At 36.5% G+C, this 27,737-nt stretch overlaps 1 protein-coding gene across 1 annotated transcript; it reads right to left on the bottom strand.

Annotated features, from left to right (window-relative positions):
- Positions 1–1,986: 1,986 nt before the first annotated feature.
- LOC129437533 (cyclin-dependent kinase-like 1) lies at positions 1,987–23,546 on the bottom strand. Its single transcript, XM_055195730.2, has 10 exons — positions 23,078–23,546; positions 18,295–18,480; positions 18,045–18,166; positions 16,292–16,364; positions 9,402–9,492; positions 8,921–9,121; positions 7,477–7,559; positions 7,330–7,386; positions 2,566–2,718; positions 1,987–2,205 (listed from the first exon to the last, which is right to left on the bottom strand). Exons 2-10 carry the CDS (start codon positions 18,460–18,462, stop codon positions 2,104–2,106), a joined length of 1,050 nt encoding a protein of 349 aa, XP_055051705.1. The 5' UTR covers positions 18,463–18,480; positions 23,078–23,546; the 3' UTR covers positions 1,987–2,103.
- Positions 23,547–27,737: the final 4,191 nt, after the last annotated feature.

Genomic DNA, 27,737 nt, shown 5'->3' with positions numbered 1-27,737 from the left:
TATAACAGTTTTATCTCAAAGTAATGGTAGTGCTAAAGTCTAATGTATCGTTTCTGAGGCTGCTAGATTTCTCTTTACGCTATTCGTTTCTGAAGTGAATTTAAACACAAATTGCCTGCTGTTGACTTAGTTAGCCACTATGCATTGGTTTTGTCATCATGTTTGGTGAGATATCTAACGTGATTTTCATGGGGCTTAAAGACAAAAAATCTCGACCCCGCTAGTTCTGCCATTGCAGTCATGAATCATTATGCAAGCTAACTTGTTTTTTGCCTCGTTATTATAAACATGCCTTATATAACGTAGGGAAATTATTTTCTGTTTGTCCTTTATTAATTTATGTTTTGCAGCAACCATGTCTGTCTCCTTAAAGGAACTCTGTCAGGTACAGAGTGGAACTATGAACTTGAAAATCAACCATTCTGATGATGACTGGCATCCACATTTGAGTCACAAACATTTGAAACACAAACTTAACTATGATTTTATCTGTGTTAACCTATGATTTTTTTATTCTAACATGGCATCCATCGATGGCACCCACACACTTTTTGAAGAAATGGCTATGGGCCAGTCTGGCAAATCCTTCTCCAACTTTGTCCAAGTGCTGAGGTTTAGGAAACTGTGTGTGTCAAACAAGTGCAGTGTTGTGAAAAAGAATTTCCCCATTGGGGACAATAAAGTAAAGTAAAAAGTATAAAATAAATGACAACACATTAAATGTGTCATCCCTTTACTAACACACCTTGTGTGTTATTATTCATTGTGTCGCTCACAGTCCTGCGATGTTAAATCAGAAATGTCTTGTCTGCAAGTGTTCATTTATCACAAAATAGAGTAATGTGAGTAACCAACTCATTTAAATTTCAGTAATTGTATCTGCGTTACTTGATTTAAAAAAAATACTTCGTTACATGCTCGTTACCGCTAAAAGTAGTGGAATTACAGTAACGGAATTATACTTTGTAACGCGTTACTCCTGTCACTGTTTTAACACAACTTGTTTTGTCCCTTTCATTTATTTTAACATGAAATAATGCCTAAAACGGCATGACACACAAAATGTGTAAAAAATTAACACATACGTTTTTGCAGTGTACAATTGTATTTTTGAATTATGAATTTCTTAAACTGAATCTTAACTTTCCCCTTTTCTATTTCTGGATCTGAACCATAATGAACCACATCTTTTAAAAGTTAAATTATGGTATTGCATTGCAATTATTTTGTGAGTGGCATTCAGGAGTTTTGCAGGAAATGTTGTAATTTGAATTATTTGATTATTTTTTATCACATATTAATGATCATTAGTAATACAAAGATACTTTTCTTCTCTACTTCTAACTCAATGTTGTTGTTTCACAAGTGCACCTCTAAAGTCAAACCTGCTGGTCTGTTGTTAAAGTTAATGCATAGTGACACATGTTAACTCACAGATATACAATGATGATATACATTTTTTGTAGTAGTACCAGTACTTTTGTTTTAAACCATATTATCTGATGTATTTATGGTAGAAATTATCTATGCTACATCACAGTTACTTACAGAATCCACTTACGGTGTATTGTAATATTGTCAAATTGTAGTGTAGCAGTGAAAAACCAGGCACTTTCTTTAGTAAGCTAATGTGAAAGTACATACAGTATGGCAGCAACTTACTGCAACTTCAAGATGAATTACATTTAAATGAATACCATTAAAACACAACATAGTGCTGCAAGCTCTACTAGACAAATTTCAGTTCAGAGTGACCCAAGACATGCATATCCATCAAGGTAAACCAACAAGCAAAAAACCAACAAGCTCAAATTCTCATGTGATGTGTGACGATTACAGATCAAATCATATACTTACTGAAACGCCTGCAAGCAAAATTGGGCTGCCCTGATCGTATCAAACATGTTTGATATTTAGGATTTTAATTCTGGATGATTACATGCGGTAAGTATTTTCACAACAGCCAATGAGAGACAGAGAGATGAATGAGGTTGAACAGGTATTTATAAAGTAAAAGTAATATAGTCTTCTTGAGGTGCTTTACATCTATAGATGTCTTATAGGCACTTTAGCTTGTCAAACACATTTGCTCTAGTGTCATTATCAGATGTTGGGTAAACGATGGTCGTTTTTGTTTCTGTGTTTATTCTTCAGTTCAGGTGCTGGTGAGACGTTGCTGTTGATCAGCTGTGGAAAGTACTGGGGCTGGAAAACATGTGATTCTTTCAGTAAATCAATTCAAGTCAGAAGTCCAAACAATTTCAAAACGATTTAGTTAAACCTTTGATTCCTTATAAGGAAGCATAGTTACTTTTGTTGTAAAGCAGGTCAAATTTACATTTCATGTATTCCTACTTTCATTTGTTTATCGAATTATTTTAATAAGCACATAGGCAGTACATCAGCTTTAACCATGAAGTCAAATGGCAATTACAGTAATAAGAATTGAGGAACTTTCCTCAATTACGTATGTCTCTCTTTTGTTTTTGATGTAAAAATATGCTATGGCCTATTTTTTATTCAAGAAATTTCAATAGAAATTTCTTGTTTCATGTTGATTCGTACCCCTGTGACTCTGCGTCTAGAGCCTTTCTCGTTACGTCTTCCAGGACGATCCGCCTCTCTGGTGCAGCATGTTCCTCCATCCTCTTGAAAGTATGGTAGCTCTAGGAGTTCTTCACATGACAGTCTGTCAGAAGGATCCATTACTAGACAGGACTTCATATGCACAAAAAAAAAAAGATTAAAACCTTTCAGTAGTCAGTGCACAAGCATTGTGTTTACTCATGTGCTTGAATACCCATCATCATTCCTATTCCTGTTTACTCAGAGTTGCCTGGCAAACATTTTCAGCTAAGAAAGCTTTTAAAGACTAAATCTACAGATAGTCAAAATGAAGGTGTAAAGTCTTGAATTGTTTCTATGGTGAAATAATTTACGAGACAATGGCATCTACATAGTTGGGTCAAAATTTGACATTTTTATTAAACCATTTCAGCCCACCGGCAACTATAGTTGCCACAGTGCATAGTTGTCATTTTCCTTTTTTTAAGAATTTTTTTGATGTTATCTATGTTTTATTTCTCAATGACATGCAAGCTAACAATCAAATAAAGGATTTAAAAAAGAAAGAAAAGGTATTTATCTCCTTCCTGTCACACAAGGCTGTCAACTTCTTACCTCTTCTTCCAAGAAACATGGCGAAGGCATAATAAATGCCTTGTAAGTACATATATCATGGGGAAATGGTGTATACCAATAATCAAGGTTATTGGTCTTTTTATTGCTTTTTTCTTTCATAATATCATACCTAAACCCCTTTAACTAACATATCTACTGTCCATTAGACCTTAATTTGATAGGGAATAAAATCCATTCATACAGGTCATTTAAAGAGGGAGACAGAGACAAAGACTGGTTGCCCATTTTATTGATTTATTTTCATATTATTTTCATTAAAGGACAACTCCGGTGAAAAATGAACCTAGGGGTAATTAACACATGGTGACCGAGTTGATCGTTCTCTGGCATGCGTTTTCATGATAATCGAATGTAAAGAGTTTTTATCAATAAAAACAGATTAGCGTATAGCGCTAGTATATGGGGCAAAGAGTAAGTACAAGAAATCGCTAGTTAATACCACTAACAAGGCTTAAAATAGCCTCACACTACCACAGTAGCATAATGAGGGTCCTTACATGCAAACCGAAGCATTGAGAACTTTGTAAGTGTACAAACAGTTTAATAAGAAGCTACTTTATAAAGACAGCATATTATGCGTATTCAGACAGCAGACATCTTGAAAAACAGACTCGACAAGTCGAGCCACAAACGATGTGCTAAGTGATATGAACTAAGTGATATGAACTGATTTGGAGCTGACATATGGTCCGTTGTTTCTGGAAGAAAGCACTGAATGCAACAGAGAAAATAAATAAATAAAAATAATAATAAAAAACCTGAACAAGTCACAGTTTATATCACTTAGCACGCGTTCGTAAATCTAAACTAAAGAAGACATTCTTCTTTAACAAAGCATTCACATAAAATGTCCAGTAATTGTACTTGTCTCGCAATAGTTATTTTGTCTAGAACAAAGCACTCACATACCTCATATGGGTAATATACTATTGCTGCAATAGGTAGCCTGTCTGGAACCGAGTGTTTTTAAACTACAATACTGCATGACACTTGCGTTTCATGCGACCGGCCCCTACGCTAATAGAATTCTGTTTCTCTCTCCCTGTCTCGTCCTCGACCCCGAAGACAATGGGACAAACAGACCCATTTCCTGTTGCTGTGAAGGTCATCACACCACTGATCTACTGGCTGTCCTTCAACGTGATGCCCAGCTAATGCGCGACCACCGGCTGAACCAGTTTAATCCGCTTACCCGCCTCCTATCCCTACCCTGTTTATATATATAAATATATATATTAATTTCTTTAAGGTTTTTGTCCTTCTAGGAGTTTTTCCCACAGGGTTTTCTCCTAGGGGGGTTTTCGTCCCCGAGAGAGTCAGCCAACTTTGGCTTAACTTAGCACTTTACTGTATACGTTACATTATTAATACACTCGCTTGTACGGTTTATCCTTAGCTGCTATATTCTACTGCTTATATTATCTATTGATTTTCTGTGTTCTCCTTTACATCTACTCATGTAAATCTGCTTTGCAACAATTAACAATTGTGAAAAGCGTTATATAAAGAAAATTGAATTGAATTGAATTGAACAAGAGATTATAAGCTAGATGCATTTTTATTTGGGGGGGGGGGTTGCATCGAATGTTCTTTGACTGTTATACATAATAAATGTGTTTATGAATAAAGGTTGATCTGTTGAAAGCCGTTATTTTGTGTAAGATGCCAAATGTATTAAAATTTGACATTAAAGGTATTGCGGAGGATTTTCTTTTTCCGGGTGGATCAACAAGATTATTGGTCCTCCTAGTTGTCAATCAGGAGTGTTGCGCAATTGCATTTTTTAAAAAGTGGAGAAGGCGGTTCTTTTTTAAAATTCAAGAAAATCCTCCGCTACACCTTTAAAGGGGTGCATACAACCTTTTTGCCCACCGGCAACTATAGTTGCCGCACATTCAAATACGATTTTCAAAAAAATAAAAATAAAAATGGGGAAAATAAATGCAGAACATGTTTACAGAGGACACTATTAACACAATTGTATGCATGAAACCATTCAGAAAAATTTGGGCACAAATGGGTTAAAGATTTTATTAAAATTACCTATTTATTAAAAATACTATGGAGGAACAGAAGTGTCGCTTAAAGCTTTTTCCATGTTCAAGTGCTAAAATTGGGTCCCAGTGCTTCTATCAACCTAGAAAATGTAAAAAATACCAGCCCAGTAACTTAGTTTTGGTAAACCGTTCTCTGTAAGCATGTGAAAAATAGCTCATTGAGATTTTGCTCCCTTTTTGATGTCAGAAGGGGATAATACCGCCCCTTAACCTGCACTATAGAGACAGAGCGCAGTTATGCTAATTTGAAAGCCACGCCCACCGGGGGTGGGGGTGGGTGAAGGATCCAACGGTCTCCATTGACTTTGTATTGCGAGAGGCCGACTCCTTGTCATTTCTGGCTTATAACAAAAAACAGAATAATGCCTTAAACTGTTAAGCGTCGCCGTCCTGAATATGGGACACCTAAGTTTGCATTAATATTGTTGACTAAGTTAAGTCAATGGTGGCTGACTCGCCAGGGGATTAAAAAAACCCTAGGAGAAATATCCTGTGTGAAAACTCCTAGGAGGAGAAAAATACATATATATTTATATATATAAACACGATAGGGACATGAAACGGGTAAGCAGATTAAACTGGTTGATGCAACAATATACAACACTGTTTAACTTATGATTCACTACATGTTGATGTCATTTATATAATATGCACGGCGCACGCCTATTTCCAACATAACATAGAAGTCTTACTTACTGCATGCAACTCATGACCTGGTTGGGAAAATCCAGCGCATCAAACACACATCAAACAAATCTCCGCTGCTACCCCAGATAATAAACTATATCCATTGTTTTCATAAGGCTGGCATTCTTCTCCTTACATCCAAAAACACACTTCTTCTTTCATGCCATTGTTGAGTTTTGAAATTAAACAAAGCTGTGTCGCGTGATATGATGTTTGCAAGTTCTAACGTCTCCCGCTGATTGACGGGTGGGCGGGGTTTTCCGTATACGTATAGAATACGTTTGATACGTATAGAAACCCATGAAATGTCAGCTGGACCTGTAATCGAACCCTGGCGAAGTGCATTCTGCACAGAAATACTCTGTAACACGCCCAACTGTTTTTTTTGACACTTTGCCTACGTTAAGCATGAGGAAACAACTCTATAACTGTGTTAATAAGTCAGAATGCTTGAAATACCATTGAATCACCCCTTTAAAATCCGCTCGGTTCCAGACAGGCTAACTATTGCAGCATAAGTATATTAGTATATATGAGTTATGTGAATGCTTTGTTCTGGACAAACTAACTATTGCGGGATAGGTACATTTACTTGACATTTTATGTGAATGCTTTGTTAAAAAAGAAAGCCCTAAGTTTAGACTTAAAGTGACTAACCACAGTGACTAGTTTATAAGCTGTCGAGCCGTAAAACCAAGCCTTTAAGGCGAAAAAAGTGGATCGCCGACTACGTTTCAATCTAGTGGGCGCAGTTCTACTTATAGTAGTAGTATGAAAAGTTGCCGGTTTCCACTTTTGTGTCTTTAAACGATCGTTTTTTGGGGTCGACAGCTTATAAAAACTTATTTCTGGGTTTTTCGGCTTGTAAACTGTATACCCTGTCACACAGCAGCTTTTAGGCATTATTCTGTTTTTGTTATAAGCCAGAAATGAGAAGGTTACAAAGTGGCAGTTTTAACATGCTATAATAAATTATCTATAATATAGATTCTATATGGCAGTGCTTTCCAATCCTGGTCCTCGAGGCTCCCCTCCCAGAAAGTTTTAGATGTCTCCTTATTTAACACACCTGATGTAACTGATCAGCGTGTTAGGGAGACATGTGTACCGTTTTGGAAAGAAACTAATAAGTTAAATCAGGTGTTTTAAATAAGGAGACATCTAAAACTTTCTGTCAGGCAGGCCTCGAGGACCAGGATTGGGAAGCACTGCTATATGGTATTTTGAGCTTGAACTTCACATACAGGAACACCAAAGATTTATTTGACATCTTACAAAGTCTTGTGAAATGTCCCCTTTAAAAATAAATGAAGCAATCATTTACTGTTTAGATTATAAGATGCAGTTGACTAAACGTAAAAACCCATCAAAGTCAGCATCTCACCTTCATGACAGTAACAGCATGAGGAGAAAGACCATGAAACCTTTTTTCCAGTGGCTCCTGTTTCAGGACACAAAAGCATTTAGTCATGATGAGCCGGTCATCCATAAACAGCCTTTAGGCATGTATTTGTGTGAGTACTTGTGTTACCATGGTATCGGGCTCAGGAATGCTCACTCCACTAAAGAAGACATTGGACCGGAACACCTGTTGATGTCGTGGGATCAAGTCACCTATTGGTGTTTCAAACACAGTGGTTAATCTAAGTAGTGTAATTTAAAATACAACATTTCAGCTTTCTTTTCTCTTTGCTATGTATGCCCACAAATACATTATTCTAATTATACTGTAAAGAGTGTAATGGTACGCTCATACCAGACACGAATAAAATGTTAAGCGGGAGTGATTTACGCTATTTACACTAAGACGCGATAGACATCCTGAGGCTTGATTCGCGTGAACGACAAGGCGTGAATTGAGCGTTTCAGGCACATAATGTAACGCGTGATTTGCGCAAGTTGAAAAATCTGAACTGTGGTGAATATTCGTGCCACATTAACCAATCAGGAGCTTGCTCTAGTAGTAACGTGATTACAACGCGAGCAGGGGCAAAAATAATTTAACAAAAAGGAGGCCAAAATCATCGTCGCTGCATGTGGACACCCAGAGGAATAAAAAAGATCTTGCTTGAAAGAAAGTGAGTGAGGAGGTCGGACAATCTGGTAAGTTGTAAAAACACTCTTTACTCAAATTTAGCTATATATTAGGGGTGTAGCAGTACGTGTATTCGTACAGGACTTTTGGCACAGTGCACGTGTGCACCGAATGGCCGAATGCAATCTTTTGTGTGCGGAACATAGGTACATTTTCGTGTTTCATGCGCAGATTTCACTGCAAATGAAGCAAGTTAACTCAAAACGTTCAACCATCCAACCATGTACAAACAGCGTGATGTATTTGCTTCATTCGTGTCTGGTATGAAAGCACAGTTAGATGTCTATTTTTACCTATGGTATTCATGCAGTGATTAATGGCAGTAAAAATGTAATTAATAAAAAAAAATTACATTTATATCAGCATAAATACTATTCAAACAGTATATCACATTTTTTAAGTAGGGGAATATGACTAAAGTTTAAAGCAATTGCTATATAGTGTGCGTGTGTGTGTGTGTGTGTACCTGGTAATTATCACGTTGTGGGGACCAATTGTCCCCACAAAGATAGGAATACCAGTGTTTTTGTGACCTTGTGGGGACATTTTGATGTCCCCATGAGGAAACAAGCTTATAAATCAAACGGAATGATGTTTCTTGAAAATGTGAAGTAGTAGAAGGGTTTCTGTGATGGTTGGGGTTAGGGAATGGGGTAGGTTAGGGGAATAGAATATACAGTTTGTACGGTATAAAATGCATTACGTCTATGGAATGTCCCCACAAAACATGGAAACCAGTGTGTGTGTGTGTGTATATATATATATATATATATATATATATATATATAGGTTTTTGTGCTTTTTAATAATGGGCTTTTCACTAAATTTACTTATGTTTATCTAACCTTCACTACCCAGACTTTTGTTTTTCTGTCAGTACCCAGCGTTTGTCGAATGAGAAACAGCTGATCCACATCAGAACGTCCTGGCCAGAGAGGATTTCCAGACAACAGCTCTGCAAAAACACAACCAATGGCCCACACGTCCACAGGTGGACCGTATTGAGTATCTCCTACTAAAAGCTCAGGAGCTCGGTACCAGCGAGTCGCCACGTAATCTGTGTAATCATCACCTGGGCCAGCTGTTTTACAAACACAAATAGACACAGAACTACATGTACATCATACAAAAAGGATTACAACATGCTGACAGATAGGCCTTGTGTTAGCCCAGAGTAACAATACACTGAAACTCAAGAATGAGATGTGTAAGCAGAGCCTGACTGGCTGACTGCATCTGTGAGGCTTCGTGAGCTCAGAATGCAATGACAACTGATATACTGTAGGCAAGAGGTATAAATAAGTCAGTAACCAGTTGAAGATGCTAAATGCACATAAATAGGTAGAGACAAAGAAACCTACTGAGGATGCGAGCGAAGCCAAAATCACAAAGCTTGATCACACCGGTCTTGGTCAAAAGAATGTTTTCTGGCTTCACGTCTCGATGGATACACTGTAGGAACACAAAGAAAGACTGACACTATTAGATAAACACCAATACAGTACTATAACAGATACATGGCAATACAGTGTGACTTTTAAGATTAATGGCAGCTATGTTGTTATAGCACACATATACAGTAGGTCTGGGTCGATTAATCACGATTCATACTAATAATACCTGTCTTATATCGATTCTGAATGGCAAAGGCGATATTATGCACAGCTCTTTTATGGATTACGGCTCTTTGATCAGTAGGAAGTCCTTATCAATCTAAAATAACTGTGAGTTTGAGTCATTTATAACGGCCATTCCCAAACTGTGGTCCGCGGACCACTAGTGGTCCGTGAGGGTACTGCAGGTGGTCCGTGTAAAGGCAAAATAAAATATAAAAGAATATTTTTTTTAAGAATATGTTTTAAGAATCTGTTGTACTGATGTGATGACCAGTTATAGTTTTAGTGCGAGTAAGCCTATTTAGAGGTTTTATTTAATAGAGGTATTATGAGGTGGTCCGCGAAAATTCTTGATTACAAATAGTGGTCCACACACAAAAAAAGTTTGAAAACCCCTGATTTTTAACATGCATTTGATAAAGCAACACCTGTCAAACATGCTTGCAGGCATTTCGTGGAGCTCCGTGTGTAAATGGTTCGCATATCGAGTTTCTGCACGAGAGCGCCCTCTGGCTTTTGGATGTAGCAGCATTTCACCATAATTCATTGAGAAGCATAGCAAGCAGAATCACATGATTTATTGTCCCAGCCCTAGTATACAGGTCCTTCTCAAAAAATTTGCATATTGTGATAAAAAAATTGTAATGTACTGATAAACATTAGACTTTCATATATTTTAGATTCATTACACACAACTGAAGTAGTTCAAGCCTTTTATTGTTTTAATATTGATGATTTTGGCAAAAAAGTAAAATCCAAAAAAATAGCATATTTCATCCAACCAATAAAAGAAAATAGTTTTTAATACAAAAAAGTCAACCTTCAAATAATTATGTTCAGTTATGCACTCAATACTTGGTTGGGAATCCTTTTGCAGAAATGACTGCTTCAATGCGGCGTGGCATGGAGGCAATCAGCCTGTGGCACTGCTGAGGTGTTATGGAGGCCCAGGATGCTTCGATAGCGGCCTTAAGCTCATCCAGAGTGTTGGGTCTTGCGTCTCTCAACTTTCTCTTCACAATATCCCACAGATTCTCTATGGGGTTTAGGTCAGGAGAGTTGGCAGGCCAATTGAGCACAGTAATACCATGGTCAGTAAACCATTTACCAGTGGTTTTGGCACTGTGAGCAGGTGCCAGGTCGTGCTGAAAAATTAAATCTTTATCTCCATAAAGCTTTTCAGCATATGGAAGCATGAATTGCTCCAAAATCTCCTGATAGCTAGCTGCATTGACCCTGCCCTTGATAAAACACAGTGGACCAACACCAGCAGCGGACATGGCACCCCAGACCATTACTGACTGTGGGTACTTGACACTGGATTTCAGGCATTTTGGCATTTCCTTCTCCCCAGCCTTCCTCCAGACTCTGGCACCTTGATTTCCGAATGACATGCAAAATTTGCTTTCATCCGAAAAAAGTACTTTGGACCACTGAGCAACAGTCCAGTGCTGCTTCTCTGTAGCCCAGGTCAGGCACTTCTGCCGCTGTTTCTGGTTCAAAAGTGGCTTGACCTGGGGAATGCGGCACCTGTAGCCTTTTTCCTGCACACGCCTGTGCACGGTGGCTCTGGATGTTTCTACTCCAGACTCAGTCCACTGCTTCCGCAGGTCCCCCAAGGTCTGGAATCGGTCCTTCTCCACGATCTTCCTCAGGGTCGGTAACCTCTTCTCGTTGTGCAGCATTTTTTTGCCACACTTTTTCCTTCCCACAGACTTCCCACTGAGGTGCCTTGATACAGCCTTCTGGGAACAGCCTATTCGTTCAGAAATTTTGGGTTTTCATGAGCTGTATGCCAAAATCATCAGTATTAAAACAATAAAAGACCTGAAATATTTCAGTTGGTGTGCAATGAATCTAAAATATATGAAAGTTTAATTTTTATCATTACATTATGGAAAATAATGAACTATCACAATATGCTAATTTTTTTAGAAGGACCTGTATCCTTTACTAGACAAATATACTAGAAGTATATAATGTTTTTGTTATTAATTGATTGTAAATGATTAACACTTTTCTCCACTCAAGTATACATTGAGTGGAGAAAAAGTGCCTTTAAGTCTTTTTCTCACTGTCAGAAGATGATCTCCAATGAATCTGACTTGTGAAAAGTTTTGGTGTGTTTTTGTGGAGATACTGCACAATAGTAATTTGATGGCATCAAAGTAAATTTGTGAAGTTTTGCAAAACTTGTATTGGTCTAGTCTGAGTCTGGCTCTAAGGGCCTCTGGCTTGGTCTGAGTCTGGTCTTGAAGGGTCCAAACTTAAGATTGATTTGAGTGTTTAATGCTGATCATCAAATTCTGGTGTTCTTGGGTGTTCTTGGGATGGTGCTCATCATTCTTCCTCCTCCAAACACGCTTAGTGGAATTATGACCAAAAAGTTCTATTTTGACCACATGACTTTATCCCATGACTCCTGTGGATCATCCAAATGGTCACTGGCAAACTTAAGATGGCCTGGACATCTGTTTAAGCAGGGGAACCTTCCGTGCCATGCATGACTTCAAACCATGACGTCTTAGTGTATTACCAACAGTAACCTTGGAAACGGTGGTCCCAGCTCTTTTCAGGTCATTGACCAGCTCCTTCCGTGTAGTTCTGGGCTGATTTCTCACTTTTCTTAGGATCATTGAGACCACACGAGGTGAGATCTTGCATAGAGCCCCAGTCCGAGGGAGATTGACAGTCATGTTTAGCTTATTCCATTTTCTAATGATTGCTCCAACAGTGGACCTTTGTTCACCAAGCTGCTTGGCAATTTCCCAGTAGCCCTTTCCAGCCTTGTGGAGATGTACAATTTTGTCTCTAGTGTTTTTGGAAAGCTCTTTGGTCTTGACCATGTTAGTAGCTGGATTCTTACTGATTGTATGGGGTGGACAGGTGTCTTTATACAGCTAATGACCTCAAACAGTTGCATCTATTTCAGGATAATAAATGTGATGGAGGTGGATATTTTAAAGGCAGACTAACAGGTCTTTGAGGGTCAGAATTCTAGCTGATAGACAGGTGTTCAAATACTTATTTACAGCTGTATCATACAAATAAATAGTAAAAAAATCATATATTGTGATTTCTGGATTTTTTTTAGATTATGTCTCTCACAGTAGACATGCACCTAAGATGCCAATTTCAGACCCCTCCATGATTTCTAAGTGGGAGAACTTACAAAATAACAGGGTGTTCAAATACTTATTTTCCTCACTGTATATATGTTCCATACATACAGTGGTGTGAAAAGGTGCATTTTTTGCATGCTTGTCACACATTAATGTTTCAGATCATGAAACAAATTGAAATATTAATTAAAGATAACACAAGTAAACACAACATGCAGTTTTTAAATGAATTTTTAAATGAAGCTTTTAATTATGAAGGGTAACCAAAATCCAAACCCACATAGCCCTGTGTGAAAAAGTGAGTGCGTTATATGCTTAATAAACTGATAACATGTGGGGTCATGTAAACACGTAAATAGTTTTCTTTTATCAGAGAAAGCCCATAAACAGCGCAAGGAAAAACGATCGGCACAGGTAGTTTTTTGCTCATTACCCCCGATTTTGTGTGGCATCTACCCTGCTAAAAAAAACGGCATACCAGCAAGACCAGCATATGTTGTGTTTTGGTGCTGGTTTACTACTGAACACCAGCTAAACCAGCACCAAACCAGCATAAGCATCAGCTAAACCAGCACGAAACCAGCATTAGAACCAGCATCCCATGCTGGTCATACCAGCAAGACACAGCATATGCTGTGTTTTGGTGCTGGTATGCTGGTGACCACCAGCTAAACCATCATCAAACCAGCATAGACCAGCATAATTCCCATTCTGGTTTGATGCTGGATTTTTAAGCAGGGTAAACATTTACATTTACAGGTTCTGCAGACATGAGAAAAATACAACGACAGATATGCCGTTGGCTTTTTGAACGACTATCATGTACTATAGGCGGTGACATCACTACTTGTGAGAAACCTGACAAATATCCGCTAGTTATCCGCTTATTCTGTGCATGTAAACGCACTCAACTCAAACTTAACTTGGGTTTATCACACCTGTGTTCAGTTTTTTTAGCCACACCCAGGCCTGATTACTGCCAGACCTGTTCACAATCAAAAAATCACTTAAGTAGGATGTGCCTGACAAAGTGAAGTAAACCAAAATTCTCAAAAGCTACACATAATGTTGAGATTCAAAAGGAATTCAGGAACAAACAAATAAGTAAGAAAGTAATTAACCTCTATCAGTCTGGAAAACACTATGAAGCCATTTCTAAAGCTTTGGAACTTCAGCGAACCACAGTGAAAGCCATTACCCACAAATGACGAAAACATGGAACAGTGGTGAACCTTCCCAGGAGTGGCAGGCCGACCAAAATTACCCCAGGAGAGCAGCAAAGACTCATCCAAGAGGTCACAAAGGCCCCACAACAACAGTAAAATATGGTGGTGGTAGTGTGATGGTCTGGGGCTGTTTTGCTGCTTCAGGACCTGGAAGACTTGCTGTGGTATTGTGAATTGGAATGGAAATGAACTTAAAGACTACCCCCCCCCCCCCTCTTTAACTGGGATAGATGAAACTAGCTGAGAGTGAGGTGATGGGGTGGAGGAGGGATGATCCAAAAATTGTCACGGGACAAAGGTGAAGGATGGCTATTTACAGAAACCTCTTCGCGCTGATTGATTGGATCACATGACCATGCTCCTCCCGAACTTAGTTAAATATACTTCATATTAAAAACCTTCATTTAAAAACTGCATGTTGTGTGTACTTGTGCTATCATTGATTAATATTTAAATTTGTTTCATGATATGAAACATTACAAACAAGTGTGATAAACATGCAAAATCATAAAAAATCAGGAATAAGGGGCCAACACTTTTTCACACCATTGACAATATTATAAAGGAACCAAAGGCACAAGAAATTTTTAATTAATTTTGTCAGATTTGGATTATGTATCTATTATGCGAAAGCATTAACCCAAAGGGCCCTATTTTATAGATCTAAGCACATGGTCTAAAGCACACGGCGCACAGTCTAAAAGGGTGTGACCAAATCCACTTTTTCTAGTTTAACAACGGAAAAATTGTCTATGCGCCTGACGCACAGTCTAAAAGGGTTGTTCCTATTCTCGTAATGAGTAATTGGTGTGTTTTGGGTGTAACGTCTCAACTCTTATTCCCTGTAAAAGGCAGTTGTGCTCGCGCCATGGCGGATTGACTGTTTAAATGGCAGAATTTGTAAGTGGAAAATTGTAAGCAGAGGAAGAAGACCACCAGTTTAAGATTGATATAAAAAAATTGTGTTGCGTTTTATTCATTATAAAGGTTATTTGTGTAATTAAAGCATTGGTTCTCTTTAGACATCGTTATTTCAGTAATGGAGTAAAATAAGCAGTGTTTAAATTGCTGATAAAGTATGATGCATGATCACCGTAATCTCAAAATGTTTGTTTAAAGAATAATTTACAAAAAAGGCTTGCATTAGCAAAATACTTTATTCGTAACAAACAGGAGATAAAGAATTTACAAACTTGTAGAGAGGCGTTTTAGCACTCGGACAGCATGCTGAGTGTTTTGAAAAATATTACCTAAAAATGGTTCTCATCTCACCATATCCAAAGGTACACTGTAAAAAATTAGCTGTAATTATGCAGCTGATTGCCAGTAACTTGCTGTAGAAGATAAAGACTGAAAATGTTTCATGTTCATTTAACTTTGAACAAATTGTTGCCAGTAAATAACATAAATGTAAAATCTACAGTAAGTTACTGGCAGCTAGTTGCCAGTAATACCCAGTAATGCTGTAATTTCTACAGAATTTTCTTACAGTGTACAAAGACCACATTTACAATAAACCCGTGGGTAGCATTTAAAAAATAAATAAATGCAATATTAGCAAAAACATCTGATTAAAAATTACTAGGCTAAAGGTAAAGCAGCTTTCAAGCCTTTTAAAGTCCTGTAAACTGTCCTCATTTATGTCCAGGAGACTCAAGAATAATTTTACATTTTAATCCTTTAATTTTTTATATTTAAAATCATTTGTGTGCTGCTGCGCATCCATGTGTGTAAAAAGCAAATACGCGTTTTCATTCCATTTATAGGCGCATATTACGAACACGCTCTTTAAATAACAAAAACAATATTGCACTGACTTTAGACCAGGTTTTAGTTTGTCAATGGCGTAGTCTATTTTAGTTGCCTCAAAATAGCAACGCACCAACAATGCACCTGAACACACCTCATTTCCAGACCATGGGCGCACAAATAGGAGCAAATGCATTTACTATTTTGTGACGCTGAACGTAAAAATGATAGCTTGTTCTGCATTGCGCCAGGTGTATGATAGGGCCCGAAAAATTCCTTAAGTGCTCTGATTGGCTAAACAAAGAATCGATCTGGTCCACCTTTTCATGTTTTTATCTTTTGCTTACAGAATAACATTTAATATTTTAGGACACCTATTTCAGTAATGTCGGTCATTTAAATGCTTACAGCACCCACAATGTACAAAAAAATTACATAAAATAAATTCCATTAAGGGAATTTAAGCCTTTTTTTAATAAAAAAGAAAATGGAGAACTTAAGTAAACAATAGGTAGAAAACCAGGTTGGGCACACTAACATTGTGTTTGTGGCAGAAGTTCACAGCCTGTAGTGTTTGCCATACAATATTCTTGAGTTGTGCTTCAGGAACACTGAGAAGAACAAAAACAGACAAATGTTAATATCAAGTATGCTATCTAAATACTACACAGTTTGTCGTTCAATTCTCTAAAGGAGTGAGAAAAACGCTGTCCTGTGTCTACAGTAGGCATGGGCCTGTGACCACTGGCAACCAGTTCTTTTGTTTTCATGAGCAGCTAAGGTTACAATCGAAAGGCATTCTGGGAATTGAGAGAGAAAGATGTTGGGAGGCCACCAACTTGTAAGGCCTTACCAGTTTTACAACTTAAAAAAAAAAAAAAAAATGCACTTGCACTTGGGCTTTTTTAGGGAGGAAAATATATTTAAATGTTTTTGTAATTCAAAATGGAGGTAATTCAGGTATTGGGTATTGAAATCTTACTTTCACTTTCCAATCGTGATCACTTGAACTGTACAGGAAGCGGCAGTACTGATTTGTCACATAAAATTCAGTTCTCTCTCATGTCTTCACACAAAGCAATCTTGTAATGTATTTTTGTAAAAAACAATCATGAATGTCTTGAAGTGAAAATAATCATTTGAGAAAGAAATCAGATTTGTAACATTAGGCTTTAAGTGGCTCTGTGAAGAACTCGCTCTTAAAGCGACAGTAGTCCCTATTTTTCTGATCGAAAAAATTTTCCAATCTGTAACTGGAAAAACATTGTATGATCCAAACTGTGAGCCTTGTGATCCATTAAATTACAAATAAATGGTGATGATATTCAATGTGGAGATGAAAAGGAACAGGGCTTGCATGGAAATCCAGGTTATATCAATATTCTACATTATAAATTCTGGCTACTTATATATTCATCTTGGGTTAACAAAAATTAATGGGGCGGTTTCCCGGACAGGGATTAGACTAGTCCTATACTAAAATAAATATAAGAGCTGTCCAAACTAAAAACAACTTGCACTGACATAATCTGAAAATACACCAGTGTCCCTTTTTTGCCTCAAAATGCACACAAGTAATGTTTTTAGTAAGGCATGTTTGTTGAAACAAGCCACACTTCCCAATCAAACCAAGGCCTAGTCCTGGCTCAAGCTGATCCCTGTCTGGGAAACCACCCCAAAGAGTACTTGCCCGAAGAGCTACCAGGGATTTTGAAATTTTGCAAGCCCTGATTTAGACTCGGACGGATCAGAAACCAGAACTTTCGAAATCGCTAACACTTTTGAGTGGTTTCCCGGACAGAGCATAGCTTACGCCAGGACTATGTCTTAGTTTAATTAGGAAATATAACTAGTTTTAACAAACATGCCTTAATAAAAACATTACTTGTGTACATTTAGATTAAATGACTCTACACTAAAATAGTTTCTTAACCAAAAAACTTGTGTAGTTATACAAGTTTGCATGACATAATGACTAACAGAAAGCAATATTTTGCTGATGAAACATTTCAGAGTAAAGGAAAATTAATATAAAATATTTATAGTAACTAAATTTAGCATATGATCATTTAAAGGCTGTAAATTCATAGTTTTTTATATGGCCATGAGAGCCAATAAAAATATTTGTAGTACTGTATGTTTAATATTACTGAGTAGCTGAACACTCTGATCATGTCTCTAGATATGGCATTTTCCATCTGATTGCTCATAAAATGAAAGAAAGACAGACAACAGACAGATGATGCAAAAGATAGCATGATAGTGGGATTAAAGAGAAGTATGTTACTGACCCTCGTGGGTGTTTGTCTAGTTCATTGAGTACAGTTTGTTCACAAAACTCAAAGACTAAGTGAAGACGTCTCTTCCTCCTAAAGACCTCCAGCAAGTTCACCAGATTTACGTGCTTCAGTTGCTATACAGATAAAGAATAAAACGTGTATATATTACTGTGCAAATGATTTAGGGTAAAGGATGAAAGTACAATATACAGTACAATACTTTTTAATAGTTTCTGTGTCTATATATACTGTATATATCTACCTTCAGCATGCGGATTTCTCTCAGTGCTATTTTCTTGATGACTGGGTCATCTTCAGACTCCACAAACCTTTTAATGGCCACTATCTGACCCGTGTCCCTCTGTCTGCATTTGAACACCACTCCATATGAGCCTTCCCCAATCTTAGACAGTTTCTCATACTTATCCATCTCACAGGGTTACATATACTGTAAACAAACAAACCTAAGTGTGTTATATGTTCACATATGCTTAATCTAATTCATGACTACAAACATAACAATTGTTATGTAATTAAAAATCTATTAAAGTAAAAACACACCGAGTATATAAAGTATTTAAATTTGGGCAGTAGTTTTAAACTTTGTACAACCCCAAAGCAGAAAAAGTTGGGACAAAGTCTTAAATTAAAATTAAAACTGAAAACAGTGATCTGAAAACCCCTTTTGTTGTGTATTGCACTTAGAAACTATAAACAAACCTTTGTCTGATGTTTTACAATATTAATTTTATTGTCTCTTCAAAATAAACACATATATGCGTTTTGAGTCTTGCAACATATTCCAAAAAAAGTTGGGATAGTAAAACATTTACCACTTTGTAACATTGCCATTTCCTTTCACAACACTCAAAAGACGTCTAGGGACAGAAGACACCAAGTGATTTAATGTTTCAGGTGGAATTTTGTCCCATTCTTCCTGTAAACATGTCTTGAGGTGTGCAACAGTTATGAGGTCTTCGTTGTCGCATTTTACGCTTCAAAATTCGCCACACATTTTCTATAGGAGACAGATCAGGACTGCAGGCAGGCCAGTCCAGCACCTGCACCCTGTTCTTTCGCGCCATGCCTTTGTAAGGTGTGCAGAATGTGGCTTTGAATTATCCTGTTGAAATATGCATGGCCGTCGCTGGAAGAGGCGTCGTCTTGAAGGCAGCATATTTTGCTCTAAAATCTTTATGTACTTCTCAGCATAAATGGTGCCATCACAGAAGTGCAAGTTATCCTTGCCAGTGGCACTGACGCAACCCCAGACCATGACAGTCTGGATGGTCCTTTTCAACTTTGGTCCGGAGCACCCAATGTCCATTTTTTCCAAAAAAAAAAACCCTCAAAAACTGAATCATCTGACCATAATACACTTTCCACTGTGTCATGGTCCATTCTAGATGTCTCCGAGCCCAGAGACGTTGACGGCGGCTTCCTTTTTGCACAGTAAAGTTTGAAGTGGCATTTGTGGATGTACTTTTGTATTGTGCTGCTTGACAAAGGTTTGTCAAAGTAATTCTGAGCCCATGTGGTTATATCAGCTATGGAAGAATGACGATTCTTGATACAGTGCCGTTTTAGGGCACAGAGGTCACGGGAGTTCAGCTTAGGCTTGCGCCCTTGGCCTTTACGCACTGAAATTGCGACAGATTCCTTGAATCTTTTAATGATGTTGAATACCATAGAGGACGAAATATTCAAATCTCTTCCTATCTGTCTTTGAGAAATACTTTTTTAAACTTTTCAATAATTTTCTCATGTGTTTCTTGGCAAACTGGTGATCCCCGGCCCATCTTTGCTGCTAAAGGACTAGACCTTTCCTGGGTGCTGGTTTTATACCAAATCATGACTACAATCACCTGTTGACATCACCTATTTCAAATCACATCGTTAATAAATTGTTTTACCTCATTATAGCTCAAAATCTACCCTCCATCCCAACTTTTTTTGAAAGGTGTTGCAGGCATCACATTACAAACGTGCCTACATTTTGAAATAGTACATGAAATAGTATTTTTTTTATTTTCAACATTTGATATGTTGTCTGTACCCGTTTGGCAACTAAAAATTAGATTATGAGATTTGCAGATTATTACATTTTGTTTTTATTTACATTTTACACAATGTCCCAACTTTTTCTGTTTTGGGGTTGTATTTAACAATAAGATTTCAGTTTAAATGCATGAGGGAAAGTATAACTGGTCAGTGTGTCTTATTTTTTTCTTTATTTTTCACCAAGGTTGTCGAGTTTGGTAAAAATAGGAAGTTAAAGGAATAGTCTACTCATTTTCAATATTAAAATATGTTATTACCTTAACTAAGAATTGTTGATACATCCCTCTATCATCTGTGTGCGTGCACGTAAGCGCTGGAGCGCGCTGCGACGCTTCGATAGCATTTAGCTTAGCCCCATTCATTCAATGGTACCATTTAGAGATAAAGTTAGAAGTGACCAAACACATCAACGTTTTTCCTATTTAAGACGAATAGTTATACGAGCAAGTTTGGTGGTAGAAAATAAAACGTATCGCTTTTCTAAGCGGATTTAAAAGAGGAACTATATTTTATGGCGTAATAGCACTTTTGGGAGTACTTCGACTCGCCTGAAAAGTCCGCTCCCCTTCTCACTCTCATAATGGGAGAGGGAGGGTGTTACTACGCCGAGTCGAAGTACTCCCAAAAGTGCTATTACGCCATAAAATGTAGCTCCTCTTTTAAATCCGCTTAGAAAAGCGCTACGTTTTATTTTGTACCACCAAACTTGCTCGTATAACTACTCGTCTTAAATAGGAAAAACGTTGATGTGTTTGGTCACTTCTAACTTTATCTCTAAATGGTACCATTGAATGAATGGGGCTAAGCTAAATGCTATCGAAGCGTCGCAGCACGCTCCAGCGCTTACGTACACGCACACAGATGATAGGGGGATGTATCAACAATTCTTAGTTAAGGTAATAACATATTTTAATATTGAAAATGAGTAGACTATTCCTTTAATACCCACACTAAAATTGATATAGGGGCGGTTTCCCAGACAGGGTTTACCCTAGTCCCAGATTAAAATGCATGTCCGCTTCACGTCTTGCCGCGTTACCACTTTGGGTGTGCATTATTTTTGAATAATTCAATGGCCCGTCGTCAATTATTCCTTACATATACAGTGTTTCCCACAGGATTTTGAGAGACTGTGGTGGTGATGACGTCACCCGCTAATCAGCATATATTTGACGTCATCATGTCGTGTTTGCGTTTGATCTAGTGTTGGCACCTGAAATATGTTTCACTTCTTCTCTTTGATCTGTATCTGTATTTGATCTGTATTATATATCAAATTACATTTTAAGCCGAATTAAGCTGTTTTAAATAGTGAAATAAAAATGTAAATGGGAATCATGAAATTTCTATTTGTGGGGGCCAGTGTTGATTCTGTGGTGGGCCACCACAAATAAATCAATGTATGGGAAACACTGATATATCAGTGCCGTTGTTTTGTTTCAAGATGAACACCGGTAATGTTTTTTGTAAGTCATCTTTGCAAAAACTACTTAAATGTCCTAATATAAAATACCTAGTCCTGGATTAATCTAAACCCTGTCCGGGAAACTGCAGACCAATATGTTTGCAGGCCATTCAGTTTACAATCAATGTCATTATTTAGACGACAAATTCGCATCACATAAATTATCAATATTTAAGTATGAGGTCTTGAAGAGGATTCTTTTTCTGTCTCTATTTTGACTGTCTCATTTGGACTTGGTCTAGACTTGGACTCAAACCTCTTTGGACTCTTGACTTGGTCTCGACTAGACCTGGTCTTGGACTTGACAAAGGTGGACTAGGCTACAGCCCTAACTATTAGTTTCAAGTTTGCTGAATAAAACTTTCCTTTCATTAAATGGCTGTTGTGTTGTTATTTTGGAGGCTGAAAGAACATCAGTGTGTGGACGTCAAATAGACATCAAGTTTTGGTCGTCAGTTTGATTAGCATTTTGCCCTGATGTCAGTGTTTGATGTCAATTTAATGTCTTTTTAACATCAAGGTGCCCACTGGCAGTGTAATAAGCGCTCTGTAAATGTAGTGTATAGAATTAGAAGAAATGGCACGTTTATATAAAATCAATTTAGATGTCACACATGAGCACTGTTACAAATTCTTAAAATTTCATTTCAACTACCCAGGTTACTATACAGGCTATATTATTTTAAAGTTATTTGAATAAAACAATTGACATTGTAAAATTTTTATAATTGTAAGGCTTTTACCAGGAAAAGGATTAAGTAGCCAAGTGAACTATGCAAGATCTTCTGTCTCATATGGCAAAAATTATTTTCAAATATATCTCAAAAATACAAAAATGTCCCAAAAATATATAGGCCTGTGCTGAAATATATCTTGAAATATGTTTACAAAAATATTTTGGCCATTTTAATAATTTTTTATAATTTAAAATAATTAATATTAACATCACTTTGTAAGAAAAACTTTGTATGTTACAAACCTGTAAACATAACATGTTTGAAAAGATTAAAATAAAAATTTTAACTACTCAACTACAAAAATAAACTTATAATTTTATATTTTAAAAAATACTTTTACATTTTATATTTTATACATTTTGTAAAAACGTTTATATTTTGGCCAGGAAACAAATTATTTATTCAACAAATACATTTCTAATTTTACAACCTATTAGGCTTATATATTTGAAATATATAAGCCTAATAGGTTGTAAAATTAGAAATTTATTTGTTTCCCCTGAAACAAATTATAAAATATATGTTAATATATGAAGGTTACTAAATATATGTACAAATTCAAAAATATATTTAATTAAGCTTTACTTTCTACAAAATGTATTTAGCATATTTTTAAAACATATTTTTGTGCCAGAGAAATTTTAATAAAGACTTAAACATTAATAGGTGATTGGATTATCGGTTGTGGTGTGTTGTTTTAAATAACAACTCACAATGAAAAATAATCAGCAGAATATCTCCATGTAAAATATTATTGCATTAGAAGCATAGACGTTGCTTACCTGAAGAAAGACGGAAGTTAATTACATCGCTCTCTTTATGTGAAACAGTCTCCTAATCGCTGGGTTTAATATGAATATAATTTTAGTCGGAAGTATAAATATTCCACATTAACGAGCAGTCCGTCCACACTGTTTAAAGTCAGGTCCTCCACACAGCTTTACCATAGTAACCGTAAGCAGCCAGCAACTCGACGTACTGTAAAACTGTTACTGGATGGATAGTCATCGATTTGTTCGCTTCAGTGCGTCCTTTCAGAAATGTCCTCAAGTGCTGATGATAACCAGTAGCCTTTCAAGTATCCACAACAAACAGCCCACTATTACAAACCATTGGGAGATTAACTATCGCCTGAGCATGTCTGTATGAAAAGTGCATAGCGACACAGTGGCCGCTTCTCAATTTAAAGGCTGCAGCCTCCGGAGGTCGCATTTGTAGGCTGCATTCGTCTTATTTCAAGAATGTTAACAATTATAAAGTTGACTATTATTTTTAGTTAATCGTTAATTATTATAATATGCTTATGACTTGCGAATGTATTGCTCAGTGAACGTAAATAAACCAGGCTTGATGACGTATGCATCCTGCATATGCGACCTCCGGAAGCTGCAGGTTTCGAATTTAGAAACGCCCATGTAGTAGGACTGGGAAATGTCCTTTTGACCACGGATGGTGCTAAAGTTACTTATTTCACATGGGTATTTTATCTGAGCAACGATATTTGTTAGAGTAATCCCCTGACCCCAGCTCTGAGGTAAGTTGATCTTTTTGTGAAAACGGTGTGCTCGCTCGCTGTGTTTTTATTTGTGGGTGGGTTTTGCTAGTGTGTGTCAGTCTAACCCCTTTAGAGCCTGATGTTGTGCTTCGTCTCAGTTTTATGTGGGAAAGCTCGCAGGTCATTTAATTTGAACTCACAAATGGTGTTGAGTGGAATAAAAGCCACTGTCACTGCTGAAACTGTCTATACAACTAAAGGCCAAAAAAATCTTTGCTGAAGTATATTTTGGAAGATGTTTACAAAAATTTATTTCTCACCAATATATTGTTTGGCCATTTTTTGTATATTTTGAAAAAAATATTTTAAAAATAAATATATTTAAAGCATATCATTCAAACCAAGGATATATATATTTACGTCTTATTGGAAGATGAACGTTATGTTTATGTTACAAAATTAAACATATTTTCAACTTCAAAAATATACTTTATAAAATGTACTTGTATTTAGCATATTTAAGAAATATTTTGGCCAAGAATACATATTTTCCATATGGATTGTAAAATTATAAATGTATTTGCTTGCCCTTGAAATACATTTCGAAATATATGTTGATGTATGATGGTTAAAATTAAATATATTTTCAAATTCAAAGATATATTTAATTATTAACTTTCTTATGTATATATTTATTACATTTCTTAGGTATATATTTAAAACATATTTTGGCCAAATAAATTATTTTTTTCCATATGGGATGTAAATTGAAAGTGTATAAAATTGTATAGTGTCATAGTGTTAATAATCACGTGTGGTTTATTGTTTCATTGTCACAACATTTCATACATTTACATAAAATAACCTCTTTCGTTAAATTTTGCTGCAATTTTGCGGCAGCTAAGTCAACATACTGGAAACAAATGTGTCCCTTGGCTGGAGTTTATAATCTGTGAAAGTGCGCACAATATTGCTCAACTTAAAAATTCTCTCACAAACATGATTCAAAATACATAAAGAATAGTGTTTTTTAAAGAAAGCATTTTAGAGATTAAAGCTTTAGAGACAAGGTGATGCATTTATATGTAATATCTGAAAAGACATATTATTAATTATCAATGTAAATGTAGTAAATATTAGTTAAAATACTTTGACATTAACACATTTTTCACTGCCCTTTCAGAACCACAAGGGGGCGCCATGAAAACATAAACACGAATACTGTCAGAGTATAAGGCAGTCTTCTTTCTCTTGATTGTACCAGATCATAGTACAAAAACACTTACATGAGAATTATATTTGCTTAAAAGTGACATAAAAAAGATTGCAAACAGATGATTATGCAATTAATTTTGTGCCATATTTAAACAAACAAATCCAGCATCTTGCAAACAAACTCAATCCGCTTTACAAAGGGAAACTCGACTTGCAAACAAACAGAAAATGCTTTGCAAATACAAAATCAATTTAAGTGAAAATGTAGAGGTGTTACAAATATGTACTGTTTTGCACAAATGTGACCATGATTTTCTCGCAAATGTGAACATGATTTTCTCGCAAATGTGACCATGATTTTCACACAAATGTGTGCAATCCAAAACAGCAGATGGCACTTTTTCGACTTTGTCAGACTTTTTCAACCCCCCAAAAACCCTGGATTTTACCTTAGACACCACCCCTGCTTATTGTGGCGGCAGCTGAATGGGGACATGTTTCCTTTGTCGGGCTTCATGTTAAAGGTCCCGTTCTTTCTGTGTTTTTAAAGCTTTGATTGTGTTAACAGTGCTCAATATAACATGTGTTCATGTTGCACGTGTACAAAACACAGTATTTTTCACACAATTTACTTATTTGTGTATACCGCTGTTTTCACGGTCCTAAAAACGGGCTGATGTCTTCTTTGTTCAAAAAGTCCCTCCTTCAAAAATGCCTTAGTTCTGATTGTTTAGTTTGTTTAGTGTGTTGTGATTTGACAGCAGCTTAGTTTAGCAGAGCAGTTTGAGATTAGCTGGCGACTGACGTATTCCTGTGGGCGGAGTTTAGTAAAAAACTCTTATGTTGACGTCATTCAACTGGGAAGTAGTAGAGGGCTGTAGTCCAAACCGGCCGTTCGCTGTAGGCTTTGAAAGGGGAATTCTATTAAAGAAAATATATTGCCTGGCAGTGAACTTTTCAGCTTTATCAATTTGCATGTATTATTAACTAACAGCAACATTACACACTAACTAAAGTTTGAAAAAATTGGATCAGCAAGAACGTCACCTTTAATATTATTTAATTTATTCAAAGTGTAATAATAATAAATGTCTGTTATTAGTACACACAGAATTTGTTTACTATTAACAGACATTTAGGTTGGGTTGCACCAACAAGGATTAAATTAAGCAGAGTTTAGAGCTAATCTAGGGTTTGTTGATCTCAGTTTAATTTTAATTCGAGTTCTGTTGCACCACTTAAATTTAAACACAGATTAACAAATCTTAGATTAAAACTTTAAACTGTATTAAACCCTTCATCTGCTATTTATTTTGTCCGCCATGTTGAATTTTCCGGTGTAATTAAAAAGCAATAATGTTGACGTTGTCATTCAAAAAGGAAATAAACAGTTTATGCAAGCAAAGGTAATGTAATTTTTGTATTATAAACCACCTACACCGGTAGGCAAATCTAAAGGTCTGATTCAAATAAAAACATTTGACAATCTTTAAAACAATTGTATTGATTAACAGATCAGGAAATATTGTGACAGGAAATATCGCAAAGCTCAGATATTGTGATATAATGAATAAGGTGTGTCGAAGCAATTGTCATAAAGCACAACCGTGTGTCTGTTCATTCACTGTCCTTTGTCTGACTGGAGCGCGCGTGACAGAGGAGAAGCACATACGAGCATCGGTAGCTGTCATCGGTGCTGTTAATAATCTTTTTAAGCCACCAAACTCACTTTGTTGAGACGTTATAATAAACGCATCTTTGAGTAGCTCCACCACGCTCGCAGTATGTGTTTCTAATCATTTAGCCAGACATTTAATTGTAAAAAAAAACATATTTAAACCTCCTCATATGCAAGTTTAAAGTTAATCCCTCACTGAGATTTTAAACAGAGTTTAATTAATGGAGCAACAGGATTAAAGATAATCTAGGTTTACTGTAAAATTTAAACTTGCATCAAAATGGGAGTTTAAATGAAAACCTGATTATTTTTAAACAGGTTTAAAGTTTGGTGCAACAGAATTATTAAATAAGCTTTGATTTAAACCAGATTTAGACCTAATCCTTGTTGGTGCAACCCACCCTTAGTATTATTAACACTTTCAATAAATTCAATGAGACCAACAGAATAAAGCCCAACAAATGAAATATGTCTTTATTCAGTTGCTGCCACTGGCAGTGGTGGTATCTAAGGTAAAATTCAGGGCTTTTTGGGGAGATTCGTTGAAGATGTCTGAAAAAAAGGTCGGGGGGGTGCCGTCTGCTGTTTTGGATTGCGCACATTTGTGGGAGGGTCATGTTCACATTTGTGAGAGAATCGTGTTCACATTTGTGTGAAAATCATGGTCACATTTGTGAGAAAATCGTGTTCACATTTGTGAGAAAATCATGGTCACATTTGTGAGAAAATCATGTTCACATTTGTGAGAAAACCGTGTCCGTGTTCACATTGTGAGAAAACCGTGTCCACATTTGTGAGAAAATCGTGTTCACATTTGTGAGAAAATCGTGCTCACCCTTGCGAGAAAATCGTGTTCACACCTATGAGAAAATCAGGTTCACATTTATGAGAAAATCATGTTCACATTTATGAGAAAATCATGTTCACATTTGTGAGAAAATCATGTTCACATTTATGAGAAAATCATGTTCACATTTGTGAGAAAATCGTGTTCACATTGTGAGAAAATTGTGTTCACATTCGTGAGAAAATCGTGTTCACATTCGTGAGAAAA

Source organism: Misgurnus anguillicaudatus, chromosome 24 (assembly GCF_027580225.2).
Source record: "Misgurnus anguillicaudatus chromosome 24, ASM2758022v2, whole genome shotgun sequence".
NCBI lineage: Eukaryota > Metazoa > Chordata > Actinopteri > Cypriniformes > Cobitidae > Misgurnus > Misgurnus anguillicaudatus.
Note: the sequence above shows the minus strand (reverse complement) of the source record. Positions and strands in the feature narration are given on the sequence as shown.

Bases quoted from the DNA above. Each gene is read 5' to 3' on its own strand.
- LOC129437533 (XM_055195730.2), bottom strand. From the start codon at position 18,462: ATGGATAAGTATGAGAAACTGTCTAAGATTGGGGAAGGCTCATATGGA. The intron at 16,365-18,044 runs GTCAGTAACATA...TGTTCTTCTCAG, and splicing joins CTAGACAAACACCCACGAGG to TGTTCCTGAAGCACAACTCA. The intron at 2,206-2,565 runs GTACGAATCAAC...CATGTTTTCCAG, and splicing joins CTAGACGCAGAGTCACAGGG to CCCCAGTACTTTCCACAGCT.